This window comes from Pollachius pollachius (genome assembly GCF_949987615.1).
Source record: "Pollachius pollachius genome assembly, chromosome: 15".
Lineage (NCBI taxonomy): Eukaryota > Metazoa > Chordata > Actinopteri > Gadiformes > Gadidae > Pollachius > Pollachius pollachius.
The window spans coordinates 16,077,792-16,100,647 of NC_136948.1; the positions used below are offsets into that span (position 1 = coordinate 16,077,792).

General features: G+C 45.0%; 1 protein-coding gene across 1 annotated transcript in view; it reads left to right on the plus strand.

Moving 5' to 3' along the window:
• Positions 1-224: 224 nt before the first annotated feature.
• The window catches only part of LOC307086941 (CD109 antigen-like), a gene marked incomplete at both ends in the record, with an annotated part of 49,491 nt that continues 26,859 nt past the window's right edge, over positions 225-22,856 (plus strand). The window contains 26 exons of the mRNA XM_079752288.1: positions 225-474; positions 564-592; positions 921-1,157; positions 2,823-2,915; positions 4,125-4,239; positions 4,406-4,515; positions 4,613-4,804; positions 4,984-5,088; positions 5,450-5,623; positions 6,756-6,845; positions 7,999-8,053; positions 8,370-8,379; positions 8,862-8,991; positions 9,085-9,192; positions 9,623-9,841; positions 10,268-10,409; positions 11,247-11,417; positions 11,604-11,685; positions 11,982-12,228; positions 12,379-12,547; positions 13,205-13,395; positions 14,047-14,202; positions 15,301-15,452; positions 17,907-18,057; positions 18,351-18,453; positions 18,903-18,968. Coding sequence (XP_079608414.1) covers positions 225-474; positions 564-592; positions 921-1,157; positions 2,823-2,915; positions 4,125-4,239; positions 4,406-4,515; positions 4,613-4,804; positions 4,984-5,088; positions 5,450-5,623; positions 6,756-6,845; positions 7,999-8,053; positions 8,370-8,379; positions 8,862-8,991; positions 9,085-9,192; positions 9,623-9,841; positions 10,268-10,409; positions 11,247-11,417; positions 11,604-11,685; positions 11,982-12,228; positions 12,379-12,547; positions 13,205-13,395; positions 14,047-14,202; positions 15,301-15,452; positions 17,907-18,057; positions 18,351-18,453; positions 18,903-18,968 — 3,547 coding nt within the window. The remainder of the gene's footprint in view (positions 475-563; positions 593-920; positions 1,158-2,822; positions 2,916-4,124; positions 4,240-4,405; positions 4,516-4,612; positions 4,805-4,983; positions 5,089-5,449; positions 5,624-6,755; positions 6,846-7,998; positions 8,054-8,369; positions 8,380-8,861; positions 8,992-9,084; positions 9,193-9,622; positions 9,842-10,267; positions 10,410-11,246; positions 11,418-11,603; positions 11,686-11,981; positions 12,229-12,378; positions 12,548-13,204; positions 13,396-14,046; positions 14,203-15,300; positions 15,453-17,906; positions 18,058-18,350; positions 18,454-18,902; positions 18,969-22,856) is intronic.

A 22,856-nucleotide genomic window follows, 5' to 3' on the forward strand; every position in this document is an offset into this window, starting at 1 on the left:
ATCTTGAAAGAGGACAAAAATTAATATTGTCTTGGTTGTTTGCAATGATTGAAAGTATATATCACTGTAAGAGTACATTGATATCAATATTATATGATAAATGACAGTATTATACTCATGATGAAATGTTGAAACTAATAATGATACGTCTCTAAAGCATGTCATTTTTTTGAGATGTATTGTGTAGCTATCTCCTCACCCGAGTGTGCAACAAATTCTTAACCATGTCTTGCATCTCAAATCTCTATCCCACCACCACCACCAGCACCACAGCCACCAGCACCACTCTGACGTCGACACTAACCTCTTCTAGCCAGAAGCCCCTGTATCTGCTCTCGTTTTCACATCAACTGTACACGTCCAGAGCCACTAATCTATCTGTCACCATCCTCACCGAATCCTCTGTCGACGTGTTGGCCCGTCTGACACAGGGAGAAGCTTACCTGTCCAGTGCATCCGTCACCATCCCTGGAGGTTGGTTATTTTATGTATCCTTTCGTTTTGTAATCTTGGGAATGGTCGTCTATTGTGATTGTGAGTTTTGGTCTGTTTGTCTTTTATAGGTTTGACTAGAATTATTACTCTTCCTCCAGTAAGTATGTGTATTTTGTATTCCATGTCTTACATAACAGCATAAAGATGGTTTATATTAGTAGGGGTATACATTTGCATGCACACACACACACACACACACACGCACACACACCTCCACACACACACACACACACACACACACACATACCTACACACACACAAACCTACACACACACACCTACACACAAACCTCCAAACACACACAACTACACGCCTACACACACACACAACTACACGCCAACTCACACACACAATTTACCCATACTGTATATTCATGCACTATTCACTCATTGATGACGTGCCATGAATAAACGCTCCACCCTCAGCTGGAGGGAGACCCCCTCAGCCCCAGCGGCCGGGTGAGGCTGACGCTGAGCGGCTACCAGGAAGAGCAGCTGATCTTCTCCAACTCCACCTGGCTGACCGTCAGCCGCAGGAACTTCTCCAGCTCCGTCCAGACGGACAGAGCGTTCTACGGCCCCGGGCACAAGGTGCTGCTCTGGATCGCGTCCCTGCAACTGGACAACCGGCCCTACAGAGGACCCATGGAGATCAGCGTCTTGGTGAGGGTCCTCCTTTGTGTATTACTGAAAAAAAACAACCACAATAATACATGTGGAAGAGTTGATCCCTGGTCTTACACAGCCGTGTTACAGTCAACAGCACCGTCGACGATCCATCTCAAAGTTTAAGGGGTCAACACATGATCCGTACATGAAAGCTTTGCTGGACTCGAGGTTCAGAATATAAATCGCCAACAGGCAGGACTTAAGCACTTTGAACTCATATTTATACTGTGTCTTTAGAAGTGAAGAACGCCATTGGGTATAGAACCTCAAACACAACTGGGATCTGATTTGACGCATTTCAAGTGGTCAGTGTCCACCGAGTCGAAGTTGAAACTTTGAATGCTGGAGAGACTACGCCCAGGGTAGCATCGATGCTATGTCGGGTTTCAATGCCCAACTCCATAGGGATAAATTGGCAACACCGGCATCTCTGACAAATAAAGCTGCTCATGTCTTCACGGTTTAAAGGTCTCTCCCGTCTTAGACTCCAACAGACTATCAGTGTTTCATTCCCATAACAATATTGTGTAATGTCTTGGTTTTCCCCCATGTACCACAGAACCATTCCTCTCTGAGAACCTCAGAGGGTGATAAACTTTTCTGTGTGTTCCAATTAAACCTAAAGAACCGTTCCCCTCTGAGAACATCAGAGAGGAATGCACTTCACTCTGTGTATTCCGATTAAACCCAACGACTGCTGATCTTTGGTCTATTCACTTCTTCTGAAATCTGTATTATTCCTCGACAGAATAAACAAGGTTAGTGTGTGGGACTGATCATTTTGTCATGTACAGGATCCCGGAGGGAATATCAACCAAAGATGGTACTCCGAGGGAAGTGATCTGGGAATTGTCTCCCAGGAATTCTATCTGTCTCCGAGCCCAGCCATCGGAGAGTGGGCCGTCGTGACCACAATAAATGTAAGTTGGTTACTTTCTATCATTTTTTTGTCCTTTTTGTAAGGGTGTGTTAGGGAATAACAACGTCCAGAAGACTGTATCAGGATATTATCATGGCCAGCCATATTATGTACAATATTCTTTTCAGAAATTATTGAAGAAGGAAACCATAGTTTTTAACCTTTGTTTAAAAAAAACGGCTTATTGCACAGCTACCTACACAGAGATCAATAATCTGACACAAAAACGAAATATTTTAAGCATTTTTACAATTATTTTATTGGTTTTTATAAATGCTTCCGCAAAAATGAAAAAATAAATCAATAAACTTTTATTGATTTATTTACTAAGTAGCCATGTAGGAAACGTAAGGGGATGAAAGGCCATTCTGCTACGCCTCATGGTCCTTCATCAGCCTAGAGGCTTTATTCTGCTGTAAATGATCAGAAACGCCACTATCAGTGACAAGCTGGTATATCTGCCTCTGAACAACAGCCCGTACGTCCCCTGGTTTGGGTACAGAGTAGGTGTCCACATAGAATTCCATTCACCTATTAATAATGGGTTAACATATTTTGGCTTACATAAAATTACATCAGAAAAACCTTTGCAGTTTACTTCTTTGTATTTATCCACAGGGCCTTACTGACGAGAAGGTATTCATGGTGGAAAACCCGGGTAACTTAAATTAAATGACTTAGAATAGAAATTCATTTATTTGTCATGGATATACACCCGATTCCTGCTCCCCATGTTGAAGGTGTCTTGCCTGGTAGTTGCAGACCCCTCGATGTTTAACCTGCAGCTTGAGACGGCACCAGAGATCCTGGCGGGAGAGGACATCTCAGGCACAGTGAGAACTAAGTGGTAACCAATGGTTTTCTTGTACTTAGTGGTCACTATATTGACTTTTCTTAATGCCTAATTATCCCAATGCCTTATGTCAACCTGTCTTTAATGAATACATATGTTCTTGATTTGGGGAGCTGGTCCTACAACAATGTTTGAGTTAAGAATTAAACCAAAATGGGATGAGTCGATAACAAGATAGTGAGTTGTGTTGTTGAGAAATATGGCTGCTGGCAATGTTGAATGTTGATTTATTTATTGCTGTATTTCTAGGGTTCATTCTGCTATGATATATGCGACTTTATCGGTGAATGTCACCCGTATTACCCCTGCAACAGCTCCTGTCCAACTATTCCTCAGCTATAAAGGGGTGAGCCTAAACTAATTAAATTATTATGAACAAATTCTAATTAATCTTACTACTATAATAGCAGGCCTGTTGCACCAGTGACTCAAGTTACTCATGTGCGCATGTGCCAAGCAGCCTGCAGCTCACACACACACACACACACACAGCACGCGCGAATGCATACATACACCGCAAACACGCATACACACACACACACACACGCGCACACACCACACGTCAAGACAAAGGCAGTGACACACTCGAGCTAAGGCGTTATGTTTTTAAACACAACGGCTCTGCTATCGACACACGCGCAGGTAAGAACACACATGGACACCTGAAAATCTCCTGAATAATACTACCCCAGAGGTAGTATTTTCTCTGTAGGAAATGTAAATGACCTTATATGTGAATGAGGAGTAGAAAGTCTGTGTTTCTCACCACTTCAGTGGACGTGTTGATGACGCTTCTGCATGTCATTGAGTGGCCCCCTAAATGATAACCAGCCTGTTGCCTTTTGTTAGCTGAATGGTGTAAATATTTAAATGTTGGCACTCCTTTTAAGAGTAATTTGTGGTGAACGAATGTTACATGTTCTAAAATTATAGGCAAAATGTTATTATATTATGCGCTCAGAAATTTATCGACTGGGGTTTCCGCATTATTGCAATGGGTTTAATTACAACTATAGGTTGAGCGTGCACAATGTGCGAGCGAAAACTCTAGTTATAATAATGGAAAATGTCCTGCAAAAAGTCCTGGAAAATGTTTCTCATACGCTGATATGCTACATTAGAGAGGCATGCTCCCAGTATATAGTGCAGTAGAACCTGTCTGGGTTGATTTTAACCTGTGTTTCTGAAGTTCTATGTAGCAGAGCAGTTCTTCTTCAGCAAAGTTGCGCTTGCAAGCCTTTATCAGCCTGGTGACGAAGACATCACACTGAACATTACTGCCTCTGTCACTGAAAGCTCTACAGGTTAGTTGGCTGTATATGTATGTTTATAATCCTGAAAGGAATAATGATCAAATTTCATCACTTTTAATATTGTCTTAATATTTTGCTGTTAAATACTTTTTGCTGTTAATATACATCTTTGTGTCATGGTTGGTATTTTTGTGTGTAACTGGTGCTCGTTTCTCAGGATTCACAGAGAAAAGAGTGGTTGCAGTGCGGGTACTGCAAAACGCATTCAAACTCCAATTCCGGGACTTTCCCCACGTGCTGAAGCCCTCTTTAAGCTTCTTTGCCAAGGTGAGGACCTATAAGTGGACGGTTTACTGTTTTAAGTTGAACCACGGTTATCGTCATTGACTGAACCTAACCTTTGTCATCTGTGTGCTTTCCTCAGCTCGAAATCTCCATGTTCGACGGCATGCCTCTCGCCCCGCAAGTCCTGCTGAACTCTGCGTCTGTCGCGGTCGTGCAGAAAACCTCCCACGCCGAAGACCAAACAGAAACCACCACTCTTCCAGTGGTTGAAGGAGGAGTTGTCCTGATACGGTTTACCTTGCAAGCTAACATACAGGAGCTTATCATCAATGTACGGGTTCTATGTTTGAAATGGATAACAATGAATAACGCGTGTTGAACAGCAACATGGAATGGGTGTGCTCTTTAGAGCACGCTAACCCTAACCATCAATATATTATCTTAACACATCCTCCTATTTGATGCTTATCCAGGAGTGTTCATGTTTTTGACTTGCTGTACTACATGCAGGCTACGTTCATGTCCAGCAAGAAGACTTTGAACCTCTTCTCAAAGTTCCCCTCTGCTACTGGCTCATATGTTCAGATCGAGCCGTCCAGCTTTCTGCCCGTGCAGGTACTGGTATTGATCCACATTTCAATAACAATGTATTAAATATACTGATAAGGCATTACATACCGTTTATATTGCACTCTCGATTATATTATTCTAGGTTGGATCGTCTCATGAAATGAACGTGGAGGCTACGTTCCAACTCGCTGAACTTCACTATGTTGTAAGTTTGCTCACAGCCTATTTAAAAAAAGTCTTGACCCATATTCGGGGTGGATTCTTATTCAATTTGGGGGTGGATTCTTGGCATTTGGGGGTTTGTCTGTAGAGTTGAGACAGTTCAAGTTCGAGACCAAACCAATTTATAAAAGGTCGGGCATTGTAGCGTTCCCCTGCATTCATGAGTCGTCTTTTGTACCTCCAGGTCAGCGCCAGAGGTCAGGTGTTCACTGCGGGGACACAGGTAGCCTCTCCTTCCCTTTGGCTCACTCCCATGATGTCCTGGTTCCCAGAGGTCTGTGTGACCGTCTACTGTGTCCTCCCAGACGGGGAGGTGGTCAGCGACACGCTGCTCGTACCCATCCAGCAGCCCAACCACGTGACTGCCTCCTTTACACTGGCTCCTCCTCCTTTATGTAGACTCCTCCTCTTTACCATGTGCTTCTCTTCTTCATCAGGCTCCTCCTCCTTTATGTAGACTCCTCCTCTTTACCATGTGCTTCTCTTCTTCATCAGGCTCCTCCTCTTTTATGAAGACTCCTCCTCCTCTTTTATGTAGACTCCTCCTCTTTACCATGTGCTTCTCTTCTTCATCAGGCTCCTCCTCTTTTATGAAGACTCCTCCTCCTCTTTTATGTAGACTCCTCCTCTTTACCATGTGCTTCTCTTTTTCATCAGGCTCCTCCTCTTTTATGAAGACTCCTCCTCTTTTATGTAGACTCCTCCTCTTTACCATGTGCTTCTCTTCTTCATCAGGCTCCTCCTCTTTTATGAAGACTCCTCCTCTTTTATGTAGACTCCTCCTCTGTGTCATAGCCTCCTTCTCTTTACCCTCGATCCTCCTTTTTATCATAGGCTACTACTCTTTCTCATATTCTTCTCCTCTTAATCATAAGCTTGACCTCCTTAACAATGACCCCTCTTCTTTATCATAGGCCCCTCCTCTTTATCATAGGCCCCTCCTCTTTATCATAGGCCCCTCCTCTTTATCAAAGGCTCTTCTTTATCATAGGCCCCTCCTCTTTATCATAGGCTCTTCTTCTTTATCATAGGCCCCTCCTCTTTATCCAAGGCCCCTCCTCTTTATCATAGGCTCTTCTTCTTTATCATAGGCCCCTCCTCTTTATAATAGCCCCCTCCTCTTTATCATAGCCCCCTCCTCTTTATCATAGGCTCTTCTTCTTTATCATAGGCCCCACCTCTTTATCATAGGCCCCTCCTCTTTACCATAGGCTCTTCTTTATCATAGGCCCCACCTCTTTATCATAGGCCCCTCCTCTTTACCATAGGCTCTTCTTTATCATAGGCCCCACCATTTTATCATAGGCTCTTTTTCTTTATCATAGGCCCCACGTCTTTATCATAGGCTCTTTCTCTTGATCAAAGGCCCCTCTACTATGTGTTTGTGTGTGTGTGTGTGTGTGTGTGTGAATGACCAACAGGTGTCTCTAAAGTGGAATGAGGACCTCACAGGGCACAACCGGTCGGTTTCCTTCACTGTGACCGTACAGGAGCCCAGATCCCAGGTGCTCATCCTGGTCACCACGGGGACCCCGGAGGCCCAACTCCCCCTGGAGGACTGGCTGTCCAACAGGGACACGGTAGTGCATGTCGAATCCACATCATGTTGCAGTTTAACAACATCCCTATACCACAGTGTCTTATTGGCCAATATAATGCAACCATCACAGAAATCCTTGTCTGCCTCACAATTCTACTGTTGTATGTTCAATTACCTTTTTAATTGCCGTGTGGTATCTCTCTTTATGGTGACCACAAACTGGTAACTGGTGGAGGGCTTGTCGTAACCATTGAGATAGTACACCGGCTGACCAAATGGTAGTAAACTGTGCAAAATCAAGAAAGTAATCAAGTATACATTTCACATCTGCCTTGGCCATGAATCTTATGCCAGTCAACCTCTCCTTGACTAAAATGATGAAATCACTGTCAAAATTAAGTCTTTGGTTAAATGACCAGGGACATTATTCCAAATGTCACTTGTACTCAACTATAAATGTAAAGTACCATATTATGTACTACGCACAATATTCTTCAAAATGACGGGACAACACATCTCCCTCGAGTCATTGGGTATTGATTTTTGAAGGAGAACTCCATTCATTTAGCTTTTCGGATTCTTCCCGCCTTCCTCTGTTAATATTCTAACTTATATTCCAAAGAGGCGCTCACCCAGGCCTCAGACAGTGTCACCAGAGACCAGCAGTCCCCTTAGACCAGTCCTCACCACTCCCAGTCTTCCATCTAAACGGGTGGAACTGGAAGTAAACCATCTGCATCCTATTGTTCCCAGGTGACTCTGCCCTTTCCAAGAAGTTGTAACTCTAGGGTCTCGGGTATCGCGGTGTGGCTGTGTTTGTGTGTTCTGACCTGGGGGTTTCTGCTGAACAGGCGAGGCTGAGGCGGTGTCTGTGGTGGGCGGGCCCTCGCATCCCCCTGTGGGGGGAGGGGTTTGACGAGGAGGATGTTTACCGCGGTTATTATCATCGCTGGCGCTACATTGTGTGTGATTGTTGAGGGGAGAAACTGAGACCCCCTCCCCCGTCTTCCTCACATCACTCGCCAAGCACCATGGCCTGTATCTTTTATTCGTGCGATCATGTGTCCCGATCGCAAGGCGTGATAGTAGCGGGCGTAGCATAATAGCTTACGGCTGCTTTTGGTCATGACATGCTAGTTGCTGACATGCTAACCAGTAACTACTGTCCTGCGGGGCGTTTTGTGTTTCCTCAGGAGTGCAACACTGTGGTGTTGAGCGATGGCCAACTACTTGGAGCCGGGGCGGCAGGTCAGGTTGAAACGGGTGGGGCAATAGATTATCATGCATTTACTGAACTCATCAAACTCTGCAAAAAAATCCCCTCAAACATGCAAGTCATGCATATAACTCCAGTGACAGTACCATATTGCTGCTTTTTTTGTGTTTTGTCATGTTTTTAGTGTCGTTGGGTTTATGTGTAATGAGCTTTTCTGTTGATGTATATGCCAAATGTTGCAAAAGCCAATTTCACACCTTGTGTTTACAATAAAGTTGTGTTGTATTGGAATGTAAAGCAACGTTTCGCTTGGTGTGGACTTTACTGTTGTTCTTTGCCGTCCTCTAGTGGACAACTTGTACAATTGCCACAACTCAACCCTAATTATTGCTAGGCTCAACCTGTCCAGCTGGTCCAACTCATTGCTGGATTTATATCTCTTACCAGACGCTATTCCTTGCTTTTGTCAATAAAAGCAGGGCCAGGGTCATTCCAGAGACGAGAGCGGTGGAGCAACTGGACTGATCAGGGAACTCCAGTGACCCGGATGTATGTGAGCAATTACCTTAGGTGAGTGGGCTGATGCTTTGCTTGCTTGCATTCTCTCCTCAACCGTCCACTAGTCAATCAAATAAATTGACTTTTCTGAGTCTACCAGCACGTGCTTTTTTTGCTTGAAAATGACCAAACACAATGCTCGACGAATGATCTGTTGAGCAGAGAACCCAGATACCTACCCGATTCCAAAAGCAATGGATACGACAATGGTTAGTTCACCAAGCCCTAGAGTGTGTGTGACCCTTACACACCTCACTCCTTTGCTATGCTTCCCTTCTCTAGCGATACGACATGGGTCAGTCCATCCTTTACCACTCCCAAAACCATCTACTCCTGGAGAGTGGAAGCACTGGTGATGTCCGACGAGCTGGGCTTGGGTTTCTCCGGGTCTCTCACCACCACCCCACTGAGAGTCAGTACATCATCATTTCTTAAGGGCTCTACTGTCATGATGATGCAAGTAGTTTGGTTTTCAGCTTTGTGAAAGTGTCATTCTCTGTTGAAGGAGTCATCGAAGAAGTTATTTTACATGGATCTCCCAGAAAGTGTCATCAGAGGAGAGGAGATTGTGCTTGAGCTACTTTTCTACAACATCCTGATGTGGGACTTGGAGGTACAGCAGCCTGGTATATGGAGACTGGATCTGTCGTGTGGTCAGGTTTTCAGAGGCATCCCGCTCCACTATTCTCAATAACACAACAGTACTGCTTCATATGTGTTGTGAAACAATGGCGGATTGCTAAGTCAACTGTCTGGGAAAAAATCTCAGAAAAGTCTGACCATTAAAAATCATTTTTGAAACGGGACCCATCGATTTGCCTATGTATTGTTGTGGGAAACACTTGGAGGAGTCCTATTATAAGCCAGCGGAGTTGTTTTTTATTTGTGCATCCTGTCGGATCCCACATTTTTTTTGTGCTACCTCGCTCCATTATCACCATTTTTAATAGTTTGTTCATTAGTTTTCCTTCTGGTTTGCTATTCTGTTATTTATGTCTTGTTCTTGGTTTCACTCCCTCGTCTCTCCTTCCTACCCGCCGCAGATCATACTGCTGGTGGAGCAAAACGAGGCCTTTGAGTTTGTTCTCGCCGTGGACGGGGACCTTGCTGTAGTGAACGCAAGGAAAGTGACGGTGGGGCCCCAGAGCACTGTCAAGGCGTTCTTCCCCATAAGGCCCTTGGCTCTGGGCAAGATGGAAATATCGGGCACCGTGTTTTCGGCGGAGGATTCGTGGAGATGGGTCCAGACCGTGCTCGTGAAGGTGCGGTGTTTCATTGGATGATAAAGGGGCTGGGATGATGTTTTAAAGCGCTGTTTAGAGGAATCCACATGGAACATGTGGACAATGTATCTCTTTCGAAGAAAATCAATTCTATTTTGATTGCATGTGAAAACAAATTTGAATCTGCAATAGCATGAATAACTTCCACAAATATGATTTATTTTTTGTGTAGTGAAGAAAATGATTATGCCAATGTCTGCCCCTAAAGTTCCGCTAAGGTTCTTTGCGTGCCCCTTCAAATTGGACACTTAGAGCCCGGTTCTCCTTCGGAAAAACTGCCAGCTTAGAGCCCTGCTGATTCTTAAAAAAATGAAAGAAATCAATTGTATTAGAATCCTACAGCCCCGCAGAGAACGCTGCTGAGCCCACAGGGCTCTTTTTATGACTTCTGTGTTTTCCCTGCAGCCGGAGGGCGTCGCATGCTCCTTCTCCCAGACGCTCTTACTGGAGCTGGCACCCAACACGGACAGCAATTCATGGACCACCTCCTTCTCGTTACCCCCAGATGTGGTGCCCGGGAGCCAGAGGGTCCATGTGGCAGTGGTTGGTATGTCCCCCCCCCCCCCCCCCCACCCCCCACCCCTAGCACAGTTCCGCTACCATTGGCGGTTCCGTGGAGCGGTCGTCCAATGATTACGTTTTTGCGACTTGGGGACATGTGCGAAATGAATGCGCCCACGCTTTTTCAATTAGTATTTGACAAGGGACGGACCTTGGTTTGGGTGCACGGTAGGAGTTGAAGCTGTTCATTGGTATTATTCAAAAAGGGAAATCTAAATAAGGAAAGTTTATGGGACTTTGATTGGGAACAGCATTCTTTTCGTTTGTGCGTTTGGCTTGCTTGTTATGCAGAGCAGAGAGGCAAGGTTGTCTATTGTAACACAGCTTGATGTCATTTTTATTTTATTTTTTTAACATCGTGCAAACGCTCCAAATCAAAATGTTTTATGTCCGTTCTGTTATGTCGACTGTGGTTAACTTGATTCTTCTTTCCGTTTCTTGCTTAAATTGTTTTAATGTTGAACAAATCAACTAACTTTTTCAATGGCTTTAACTGCGGAATTGTTCGTGTGGCTTTGACTGTGCAACAGATACCATACCAGTATTAAATAAGATGCAGGGAAATCTTGTTATTAATTGTATTATAAGTAATGCCAAATGGTCCTTCCAACATCTCTGTGCCATGCTCCATCCCATCCCTCCTTTACACATGTGTAGAGATAGCTTTCTACTAGCCAACTATCATGTTGCATCCAGAAGGGATTTTATGATTATTATTATTATTATTATTAGTAGTATTATTTTGACTTGTATGGCTTCTACTGTCTCTTCATACACAACCATTGGACCACTCTCCTCCTCTCCACTCTCCTCCCCATTGCAGGTGACCTTCTGGGCCTGTCAATGGGGGGTCTGGAGTCCCTGGTAAGCCTGCCCCAGGGATGTGGGGAGCAGAATTTGGTGTCCTTCGCATCCAGTGTCTCCGTCCTCGAGTACCTGGAAGTCCTGGAGAACGGCCCCATCAAAGCTAGGGCGCTGGCTGTCCTGGAAGAAGGTACACTAGGCGTACACGCACGCACACACTATTTTCTGAATACTTTGTATATTAGAGCATTGATCTGACCTCCCTACTCCTCTTTCTATGAGTGCAAGGTTGGTGGGGGGGCATTAAGGGGAAGGCAGGTCGATGTAGACGCATGTTGTATGTATTATATATGATTCAAATGTTGTCCATGACAAGGTTTCCGGAACGAACTGTCCTACCAGCGAGGCGATGGCTCCTTCAGTGCCTTCGGGATCAGAGACCCATCTGGCAGCACATGGTAGTTCCCCCCCCCCACTAGATATATTTATGCATACCTGCTGAGAGCTTTTTACACGAAGCAGACCATGATAAAATCCCAGACCTAAATCAACAGGCCCTCAAAAAAAAAACACAAAAAAAACGATGCTTATCTAGATTTGTATTTTATTGTCGATGTCTTTTTAGGTATTTTTGTTTATTTGAATCAATCGTTTTTTCTGACAGCTACCCTGTATTCTGGTTCATGTATGATGTACACACTGTAGTTAGATACAGTGAATCCCTCCGTGCGCTCCCTTCCTGCCCCCCTATAAGGCTGACAGCCTTCGTGCTGCGGACCTTCCTCCGGGCTCAGCCCTACGTGTCGGCGGAGCAGGGCGTGGTGCTGCGGAGCGTGGTGAGGGGGGCCGCCAGCTGGCTGCTCACCAACCAGGGGCCCGGGGGGCCCTTTGCGGAGGCCGGACAAGTCATCCACACGGAGATGAGGCGTTGCCAGGGCGACTGCCCCGCTACACTCACTGCCTTCGTGGTCATGGCACTGTTGGAGGTCCCGGAGTACACGGTCAGTTGTCGAGGACGGGCTGGGGTGGGGGGGGGGGGGGGGGGGGGGGGGGGGGGGGTGGTCTGTGAATCTCTTTGGGATTCACAGACACTTTTCTTTTTTACTTTTGAATTTATATCTCTTTCCCTCTCTCCCCCTCCTCCTCTGTAGCGCATGTATGAACCCAATGTAACCCGGGCCCTAGATTACCTGGAGAGAGTAGTGCTGACCACGACCGGAAACTACACCCTGTGTATGATGGCGTACGCCCTGGCCCTGGATGACCGGCCTGCAGCTAGCCGTGTGCTGGCTGAGCTGAGGCAGCGTGCCAACTACCCAGGTACCAGTTATGTTCTGTTGTCCTTGGCTAAAAGCTATCGTCCTTTTGACATCCTCCTCCATTCCTTCGTTGTCAGGACCAACCCATGAATGTGCTCATTTAGGTCAGCCTCGTGCATAGTGCTTCATCATGGCGTGGTTTCTCTGGATTCATTCGTGAGACCTGTGATGTAGATGTTCTTGCTGAGAGCAGTGGAGTGTTCTTGAATTGGGATTAAAACCAAGATAAGAGGTCGATCTCGGAGAGAAACACACACACACTGTCTGTCTGTCTGTCTACCTTTCTGTCTGTCTGTGTGTCGCTCTTGCAATAAACCTTACTTCAAGATCAACTTGTCCTTAACGAAACATTTATCGATACAGTATTTGTAGATGATTAATAAGATGAATGATTAATAAAGGGACCCTACTTGACCACCATGTGTGATGCTGATTAGCCTGAAGTGGGAGGGTCCACGCAGAGGTCTCAAGGACAGAGCAGCCTGCCAGTTGGTACAGCCCACTAGAGATTAATAGTTTGGTAGGTTAAGCACTCATCTTCCGATGTATATTCATGTTTTGTCGATGATCGGCTCCTCATTAACTAAGAGCTTACAGAGGACTGAACATATCACATATAAGGTGTTACCCCTTCCTTTTCTCCATTTAATCATTGCAGACGGCAACCGGTGGAGTTCGTCTGAGGCTCCGCCGGCGGAGGGGGGATGGGGGGCCCGCACTGCAGAGGTAGAGATGGTCTCCTACGTGCTGCTGGCCCTCTCCCGCAGCGGCAGGATACTGGAAGGCTTCCCTCTGATGAGGTGGCTGAGCCAGCAGAGGAACCCCCTGGGGGGCTACGGGAGCACTCAGGTGGGGGCCGTACTCATGTTGGGCCCCGGCGCATATGCAGGCGCTGGCTGTTTGTTTAGAGAAGGGGTTCCCAACCTTTTTTGTTCCAAGGGCCGGCACATTCGTAAAGAGATGGGGAGGGCCGGTAGTCATTTTGAATGCATCATTTTAAGATGCATCATTTTTAAACAAAGGATGTGGCTTTTTTTCAAGATGGTTTATGTGTCATATTCACAACAATTAGAGCAACAGCAAGTCTCAGGCTCCCTTCAGTCGGGCAATAATATAAAACATTATTTTTTTTATAAGAGAAACACAAGAAAAGTCACCAGAGACTTAAATATACACAAAAGTAGTGCAAAGACAAAAACATTTGTATTTGCTTAATTTACAGTGGTTTAGTTATAATATGCTTTCTAACATTCTAACGAACTAGGTGGCAACAACAAAGGCTAATTGTATGAATTGAATAAATATATGTATGTATGTATGTGTATACATATATAGCCAGCTCTTCGGCAGCATTTAGGATGGCCGATGAGCTGGCTGACTCCTTGAAACTCGGATTCGGACTAGCAACCTCCCGTAACAACTCGCCAGCTCTACCTCCTGAGCTAAGCTGCGCAAATCAAATAGAATGTGATTGAATTGTTGCGTTCCTCTAAACATCAGGACACGGTGGTGGCCATACAGGCGCTGGCGGCCTTCGCCGTCATTGTCAAGGCTGATGCCATCAACCTGACCGTCCAGGTGTCCTCCTCGACCATGAGGGGCATGTCCCTCTTCAGAATCACCTCCACCAACTACCAGCTGTACCACAGCAAGGAGGTAGTGACTGCACTCCGACACCGGGGAAGTTTACCTCTTAGTCTTTTGTCATGTCCTGTCTGTAGTGGTGAATTGGGTTGTCTTCCCCTCTTGTGTTTATGTATTTTTATTCATCTAAGGCACCGGGGAAAAAATGTCGATCCGGTCATTCAACTTTTAATTTCATGAAATGATTGTTATAAAATCGAATGAATGTTACTTAATGTTCCTTCTTTTAATTCAATTCCATTTAATTTCCTTGTGAGTGTTTGAAACTTAAAATGGCACCTGTGATCCATGTGCTGTGTCAATGATCAATGATGATGTAACGTCAACTTAGAAATCTCAAATTTATAGAATTTCATGGAGGTGTTATCTTGCTTGTGTATGCTTTGGAATATGTTGCTTTTGTTTGCACGAGTCAACTATCGTTTTTCTCCTTTTCAGATCCATGTCGACCAGGATGTATCCATAGATCTATTCCTGGAAGGCAGAGGATTTGCCCACTTTCAGGTATTCCCTTATCTGCCAGCTGGTTTATTGAGCAGTGCTGCATAAATAAATCAAATAAATAAATACCTAAAAAAACCTGATGTTGGAGATTCAAAACTCTAAACAGCACCCCTCTAAACTCCAGAGCTGTTTAGTTTCCCATGCATCCAGTCTCCTACCACATCTTAAAGGGTGGTTTGGACTCTGCTGAAATTGCACATTGGTCTCTGCAGCTGCACATGGCGGTTCTTGCCAAGCACAATGGGCTGTATTGTGAATGCCAAGGCAAAATAAGTCATCAATACTGAGGGCGCACGGAAAAGATTCATTCTGCCATTAGCCTCTGGAATTGCTGTTCCGTTTGGGCCTGTTTGCATTTAGTGTGTCTAGATCGTATCGTTGACCTTCTCCTCCATTGTGGACTTGAAGCATTACGGGCCTTCAGCCTGACTTGATTGTGATTTTAAATATGATGCAGTGCCTTTTTTATGTGTGTGTGTTTATTAAAGTAAAGGCAGGTGGACTCATTCAGGTCAAACAGAAGACCGGCACAAGACTAGATTTATTAAGTGGCTTTGCGTGTGCCCCATGTTCCTCCTGTCTTCTCACTTTGTGAACGCCCTCCAGATGAACGTCTTCTACAACGTTGAGAGTGCAAGGGATCCCACGGAGAAGCTCCAGGCTTGGACGGAGGCCTTCTCCCTGGACGTGGAGGTGCTGGAAGCGCTGGACGACCTGGGAGACCGACACCATACCTTGGTGGTGTCCATATGCACTCGGTTAGTGTCCTTGGCCATGCCAAGGCTTGAAAGACCGGCTGTTTGAGCAAACACTTTTACACAAAGAGTTTTTAAAGGTCCCATGGCATGCTACTTTATGGATGCTTTAATATAGATATCAGTGGGCCCCTAACACAGTATTTGAAGATGTTCCCGAAATTCAGCCGTGGTGCAGAATTACAGCCACTACGAACCAGTCGCACATTGAGCTTTCCCCAAACGCGCCGTTTCGGTGTCTGTAGCTTTAATGCAAATGAGGAGGAGAGAGGCGGATCAAGGAGGAGGGTGGGGGTGTGGCCCTGAGCAGCTTACAGCCACGGTACCATGCGCTCTGTTTACAGTGGATGTATCGCAATGGTGAGGCGCACACAGCCGTGTTCTGTAAATATTCTAGAACACTCCGGGTGCTCCGGTGGGAGTCCTGGAGCTCTATGTAAGGGATAATGACCGACCGACGCGAAGCGGAGGACGGTTTGCCTCTGCGAAGTCTATTAATTCCTGAAAATGGACACATCGAAGGGCATTATCCTGCTTATACCGCGGTCACTTGCCAAAGAAAATAAAGACCTTTTATTTATATTTTCATGCGTTTTACAATCCAAATATGAAGTTCTTCACAAGCCATAACTTTGTTTCCCTGGTAACGCCTGAGGGTTTGACTAATTCCTGGAACAACCATTACCCTCCCATAAGGTTCTTATGCAACGGATCGTTGTTCACTACTCCCGTAATTAGGACGGACTTTAGCTACGACTTGGCAACGGGAGGTATTCTAGTCCACTCAGCTATGCGCCAGAGAGCTAACGTTATGCATTGTACATATTTATAATTTGAAATTCGTCCCAGCCTGATACTATAGGGTCTATAGCATATAACCGCGTTTTCTGATTACAGTTCAATGCATTTTTCACAATTAACTAGCTCTCGTTTTGAAGGCTGAACAGACAATTTGACTGGAACTACTTAGCAGGTGTCCGTATATCAGGAGTTAATGCACAGCCTTCAGCCATTCAGAATCGAGTATTCCCCCAGACCGTGGTATAAATCTAAATAATATCTTATTATACCTAGATACCTATATCATATAATATATATTATCACGGCCAAAAGCTGTGTGCGCCTCCAGAAGATATTATGAATGCTTCGGGTTCTCCGACGTCTCTGGTTCTTCCACGTCCACATCAATCTGAAGTAGACTGAACCACGACACGGAGGAGAACGGGATTGCTACCCGCGATTGTTGACCGCAATTGTCTCCCGCCGGAGCTTCGCTGCCGAGGGACAACCGCCTCGGCAGGGGGCAGCGGGCAGCTGGGCTCAAGCGGGAGACATTCGTGGGCAACAATCCCTTTCTCCTCCATGTCGCGGTTCATGTACTTCAGGGAGTCAAAGCCAAAATTCCTTTCCCCCAATTCCTTCTCAACCGTGGCTGAGATAACCCCCACTACGAGTCTTGTTGTGGAAATACCAGAGACGAGAGTCCGACGTGTTTTGCGGCATAACACAAACAGCAGAACGATTATCCAACTACAGTCTCGTTGTGGAAATACCAGAAACGTCAAAGAACCGACGTGTTATGCGGCATAACACCAGCAGCAGAACGGTTATCCAAATAACAAAGAAGTGTTCAACACTTGCGTTACAGTCCTGGAGCTCTATATCTAAATAATATCATATAATACATATCATATAATACATATTATCAAGGCCTTAAGCTGTGTGCGCCTCCAAACGATATTATGAATCACAAAGGACTGCGTCGTCTGCCCGCTGCCGGCTGGGCCGTGGCGCTTCGCGGTGGTGGTGCCTCGCTTCAGCGGGGGGCGGGCAGCGGGGCTCAACGATGGCCGAGATACAGTCTCGTTGTGGGAATACCAGGGACGTCAAAGAACCGACGTGTTATGCGCCATAACACCAACAGCAGAACGGTTATCCAAATAAAGAAGTGTACAACACTTGCGTTACAGTGTGTGTAATCACACACACACACACACACACACATGTGGCGCTTGCACAGTCGTGTCTCATTGGCGGGCCAAATTCTCTGGGCTGGCAAGGCAGAGAAAGGGGAGGTGGCATCACCCCTTATGATGACATAAGGGAAAATTCCAGAACAGCGCGTCTGAGCTTCGTTTTTTCAAAGGCGGAGCAGAATACCTAGTGCTCGTTTTACACCCAACGAAATGTCTAGCTACTGGGGGAGCATAGGTAGGCTAGGGGAACTCATATTAATGTTAGAAAACCTCAGAAAGTGACATTTTCATGCCATGGGATCTTTAAGATAAAATAACATTATACCTCATTAATCCCAGGTGGTAGGTACATGTTTTAATCCACCCATAGCCTTTGGTTTCATTTTGTCTTCATTCTCCAGCATCTAAGTATGTTGATTCTAAAGACATCAAATGGTTTAATAACGGGATTAGTTTTTCAATTCAATCATCGTCTGTTCAGTGTCCTCGGGACGGATGGGATAACCCAGACGGGCATGGTCCTGGTAGACGTGGGTCTCCTCAGCGGCTTCCTCCCACTCGGTTTGGCTGCTGTTGACCCCATCAGGAAGGTGGAGACCCCCCCCGGCAGGGCGGTCCTCTACCTTGACTCGGTAAGCAGCTTTTCAGCCCAAAAGTATTCCTGAACGTCACCTTGTGAGTTCCATGGTGAATTCTATAAACAGCTCTGCGATATTCATAATAGTGTTCGTAAACTCTGTCTCGTATTGTTTCAGCAAGATTTATCGAGAACACGGTTAGCTCGACAGCTAAGGACGGTATTCTATAAAGTCGAAATAAAGTCGAAATAAAGTGAACCGAATAAATAAATAATAAAAGGACAGTATTTGTATCTACCTCGTTCAATGTACCAGAGTAATGCAGGATGCATGTGTGATCCGTGCAGCTCACCTTAGATGAGGTGTGCATCAATGTGACGCTCGCAAGCCGATGGATGGTTGCCCGCGTGCAGGACGCCATGGTGCGCGTGTACGACTACTATGAGCCCAGTAAGTGAACAACCACTTTATTTCAAACCATTTATCGTTTACATATTTACTATAATTATGAATAATTATAACCGCAATGAGACAATTTAATTTCAGTCAGGGTAACTTTTACCAAAGTATTCACTAGCGTCACATTCATAGCAGAGAAGCATACTTATATAAAGCGGTATGGTTTAGTTCTGGGAAAGCCGTTTTTCAAGTTTGTCACCTAGAATCTGACAAACCATGACAAATGTATATTAGTGGTGGTTGAAAGGTGTTGTGTTCGATCCCCAATGTCCGAGGCCTTCCTCCAAGTCTCCTTGATCCATCCAACACCTAGCACCTACCAGCTGTCTTATAAACGACCACCACCTCCACAGTGATCTATATGCTGCTTATGTTCTTGGTATACATTTGTGTATTGTTCCAATACATGTACATGCATATTATTGTGTTCTGGCCCACAGGGCGAGGAGCCATGAGGACGTATAACTCTGAGCGCATGAAGGACATGGACTCCTGCAGCTTCTGCGGTAGGGACTGCGGTCGTTGTCGGCCTGGGATCTCCCTCGTTTCCTCCACCATCTCGTTGCATTCTGTCCGCAGCGCCTCCTGTAGCCTGGGCTGTTTATTTGCTCTCATAACCTTGATATTTGTCTAGACTTGACTACTCTTGACTTGTATGGGATTATTGTAAATCTATGTATTTGCACTGGTGCAATATGTAAAACTGACACCAAATTCTTTGCTAGAAAATATGTAAGTGTGTGATTTACGGGCAACTATCCATCCTAGTCCTTCTATGGGGTTTTCTGATTGGTTGAGAATGTTTTGTGAACATTAACAGAAGAACTGTTTTCAGCATAGTAACAAATCAACTGCTGCTTCATAAGATACACAGGAAATAAACAATATACCATGTTGCCAAATACCTTGGCAGAACAATTCAACTTTCTGAGAGTGTTTCAACCTAAGCAAGGTCTCTGGACATATTTCCATCGTTGATTATTCCTTGTTGAGCATAGTGTGAAATGGTATGATGGGTAAGGGTAAGTGTGATTTTGTATTCACGCTTACTATGTACATAATAAAGGACTGATTTATTGAACATAACGTCTAATAATTTATCCTTAGTTCGGAAGCTTCCTCTTTGCCTCATCCTTATTCATCTGTGTCCCCAAAACTGAGCGTCTCATGAGGTATCGTACTCATGTCTTGAGGAAAACCTGTGATGGTGACCTGTAGTACGCATGGCAGTGGTGAGACGTTGTCCCTCGACTCCAGCTGTCTAACACTGGCTGGTCTGGCGGAACATGCTCACCCTCTCATCTGCCAAAACCAATTACAAAGCTACATTATGATGTTGTGTGTGTGTGTGTTCTTGGTGTATTTGTGTATGCAAGTGTGTGTGTGTGTGTGTGTGTGTGTGTGTGTGTGTGTGTGTTCTTGGTGTATTTCTGTATGCACGTGTCTAAGTGTGTGTGTGTTTTTGTCTGTGTGTGTGATGTGAATGGAAAACCATTACATTTGTACAGTCAGAGCTCTCTAAACAAAATGGTTTCCTCAAAGGTGCACCATGGAAACAAAACCAAAAAACATTACAATGAAAAAATCTGCATGTAATTAATAAATGCTAATCAAGCTTGACACCCTCGATGTGTCCCGACATATGAACGCTAGCTTCACCGCTTTTAGCCAGCTGTGTCAAACGAGAAGTCACCTGGTTTCTGTAAGCCATCCAGCTGATCACTTTTACGTCAACACACACACACACACACACACACACACACACACACACACACACACACACACACACACACACACACACACACACACACACACACACACACACACACCCAGCTCAAGAATGCTATGATTAGAAAGTAATGTTTCTACTCTGTTAATGTTTAGTGGAAGGTACCTCCTCTCCTTTGATTAAAAAACAACACACAGTTAATTAACCAACAAGGAAGAAAAAACAAGGGCATGGATAAATTCTGTTAAAGAAATGGTTTGGATAACCCCCACCCTTTTCGGACACTTAATCTATGTACGCCAATGCTCAGTTTGTGCAATTAACATCAAAATATATTTGAATGTATCGAGCCAAGTGACAACATGTAGTTGGACACTAAAGTATGTGTTTTTTCTTTTCCCACTTGACAGCAACAACCTAACTGTTAATCCAGTTGAAGTGTCAATTTGGTCATGCAGAGATGCAGAGCTTTGATCAGCCCAGTGGACAAGGCAAGACGAGCCAAGGCGCTACAGTGCAACTTTAAGACACTAGATGGTGGACTTGTCTACCTTTTCCCTGGAAGCTTCGGGGTTGAACCCTAATCCCAGCTCAAATGGGAAGCAATGATAGAATCACAAAGACACATCAGGAAATATTTAAAGGCTGTTTTCACATCCGAGATTAAGTGATAAAAGGCTCACCAAACATAGATCAGCTATGTTTCGGTCCGGCAATACTGAGAAGGGAAACACAAAATGTGCTTTGGGAGCTACCATGTCTTCTCATTACAATTGTATATGAATAAGGGGAAAGGTGGCTCTTTACATATCGAATGCAATATTTTCTGCACCTCATTTCAGTGCACCCAGAGAGAGGTTGTGGCCAGACGCTAAATGCGAGCCCACTTACTGTTGGTAGACCCCCAAGCAAACGTCTACCCACCGGTGATGTCATGGTTCGGCAATGCCTAATGATGCTGCGTTAGTGTGCATGTGTGTGCATGCATGTGAGTGTGCATGTGTGTTTGTGTGCGTGTGCATGTGTGTAAGTGAGGGCGAGACATAGACAGATAGGATCTTAGAATCCCAAGGAACATCCATGTTGTAGTAGAAGTAATAATGTATTTCCCTCCCCCTCCCCATACACACACACGCACGCACGCGCGCGCACACACACACACGCACGCACGCACGCACGCGCACACACACATACATTGCATGTAAAAAAGTGTGCATCCTCTGTTGTAGCAGTTTATTCAGAAGCCTGTCATCTCAAAGCTCATGGCGTTTATGGAGCCTATAGGCCGTGACATTGTTGCTTTTTTTGAGTAAAAGAGGGCTTGTATAAAATAGGGGCTCTTGAGAGGAGCCCCATGAAGCCGTGTGGATATTTAATCATTTCAGTGCTGCAGCAGCAGGCCTTCTACGAGTCAGTCGGCATGGAGACGCAGACGTGGGGTGCACAGCCAAACGGTCTTGTGTTAAGGGTAGACACACTGCTGTGGACCAAAGCCCTCAGGACCTCTGGCAGTGACTCTGGTGGCAGGGGTTCGGGTCAAACAGAAGACGATAGGACTTTACTGCTAACACTTACAATTCGATTTGCATTTCATTAATAGGGCTTTGTGGTCTCAAATGCTATTTCAACCAATCAGAAAGAGCAACCCCTTTGTGCTTAACAGGGTTAACGTGTCGCAATAAAAGTCAAATGAAACGTTGCCTGAGAGAATTGGCTAACCCTTGAGTGAAAATAGAAATTATTTATTGTTTATTACCTTAGGTTTCCTGTTCAAACTGAATTGACAGGCGGGAATAAACAGTGAAAATCCTAGCCAGATATTTATTATTATTTATTGTTATCCTATTTCATAGTTTACTTCCCCTGCACATATAACAGTTGGAGTTGAGGACATAAATAAACGGTTACAATATTATGTTTTAACCATCTTTAGCGATTTTAAGCTTCAATGGAACAGGCTACAACACAGTAGCCTGTGTATGTTTAGGTGGCCAACAGCTGATCAATCACCCCTACAGGACCCTGTAGACTTAAAAAGTTTGCACTCATTAGTACCAAATACAGAGTGAATATGTATTAAACATATAAACCCTAGTACAGATTACTTTCACATGTCAAAGAACGGAGGGAATCCGATTGCATGTGGGATGCATTAGGCTCAGATTCTTGAGGTCCGAATACTGCTTTATCTCCATCTTGGACTAATATCAATGTTACTGCGTGCATATCTGAAAGTTATCTGAAGCATAAAAGAACACGCACGCTAAAAATCGTCTTTATCACCAGTAATAGAAATTCCTTCTCTCTGGTCATCTGGGGGTCCCGGTTGATGTCCACATGATGTGGAGGGCTGTGGGTCTACAAGCAGTGGCTATCGTGCTGTTGCAGTGAGAGTGGGGTCCGGTGTTGTTGGCCATGCTTAACCAATCAGTCTGGAAGGAGAATGGACAGGAAAACAATGTGCCTCTGATGGGCTCGGTTCCAGCTGACATCACAGGGAAAATTGATAACCACCATTACCACCAGACATCCTATGGTAACCCAATGTAAGCGGCGTATTTAAAAAGCAAAACACAGAGATGAAAACAACCCAGATGAAGTGAATATGAAAGTTGCCTCAACTCTCCAACGATTTCCCAATCACCGCTCCCAACCCGCCCTTTAC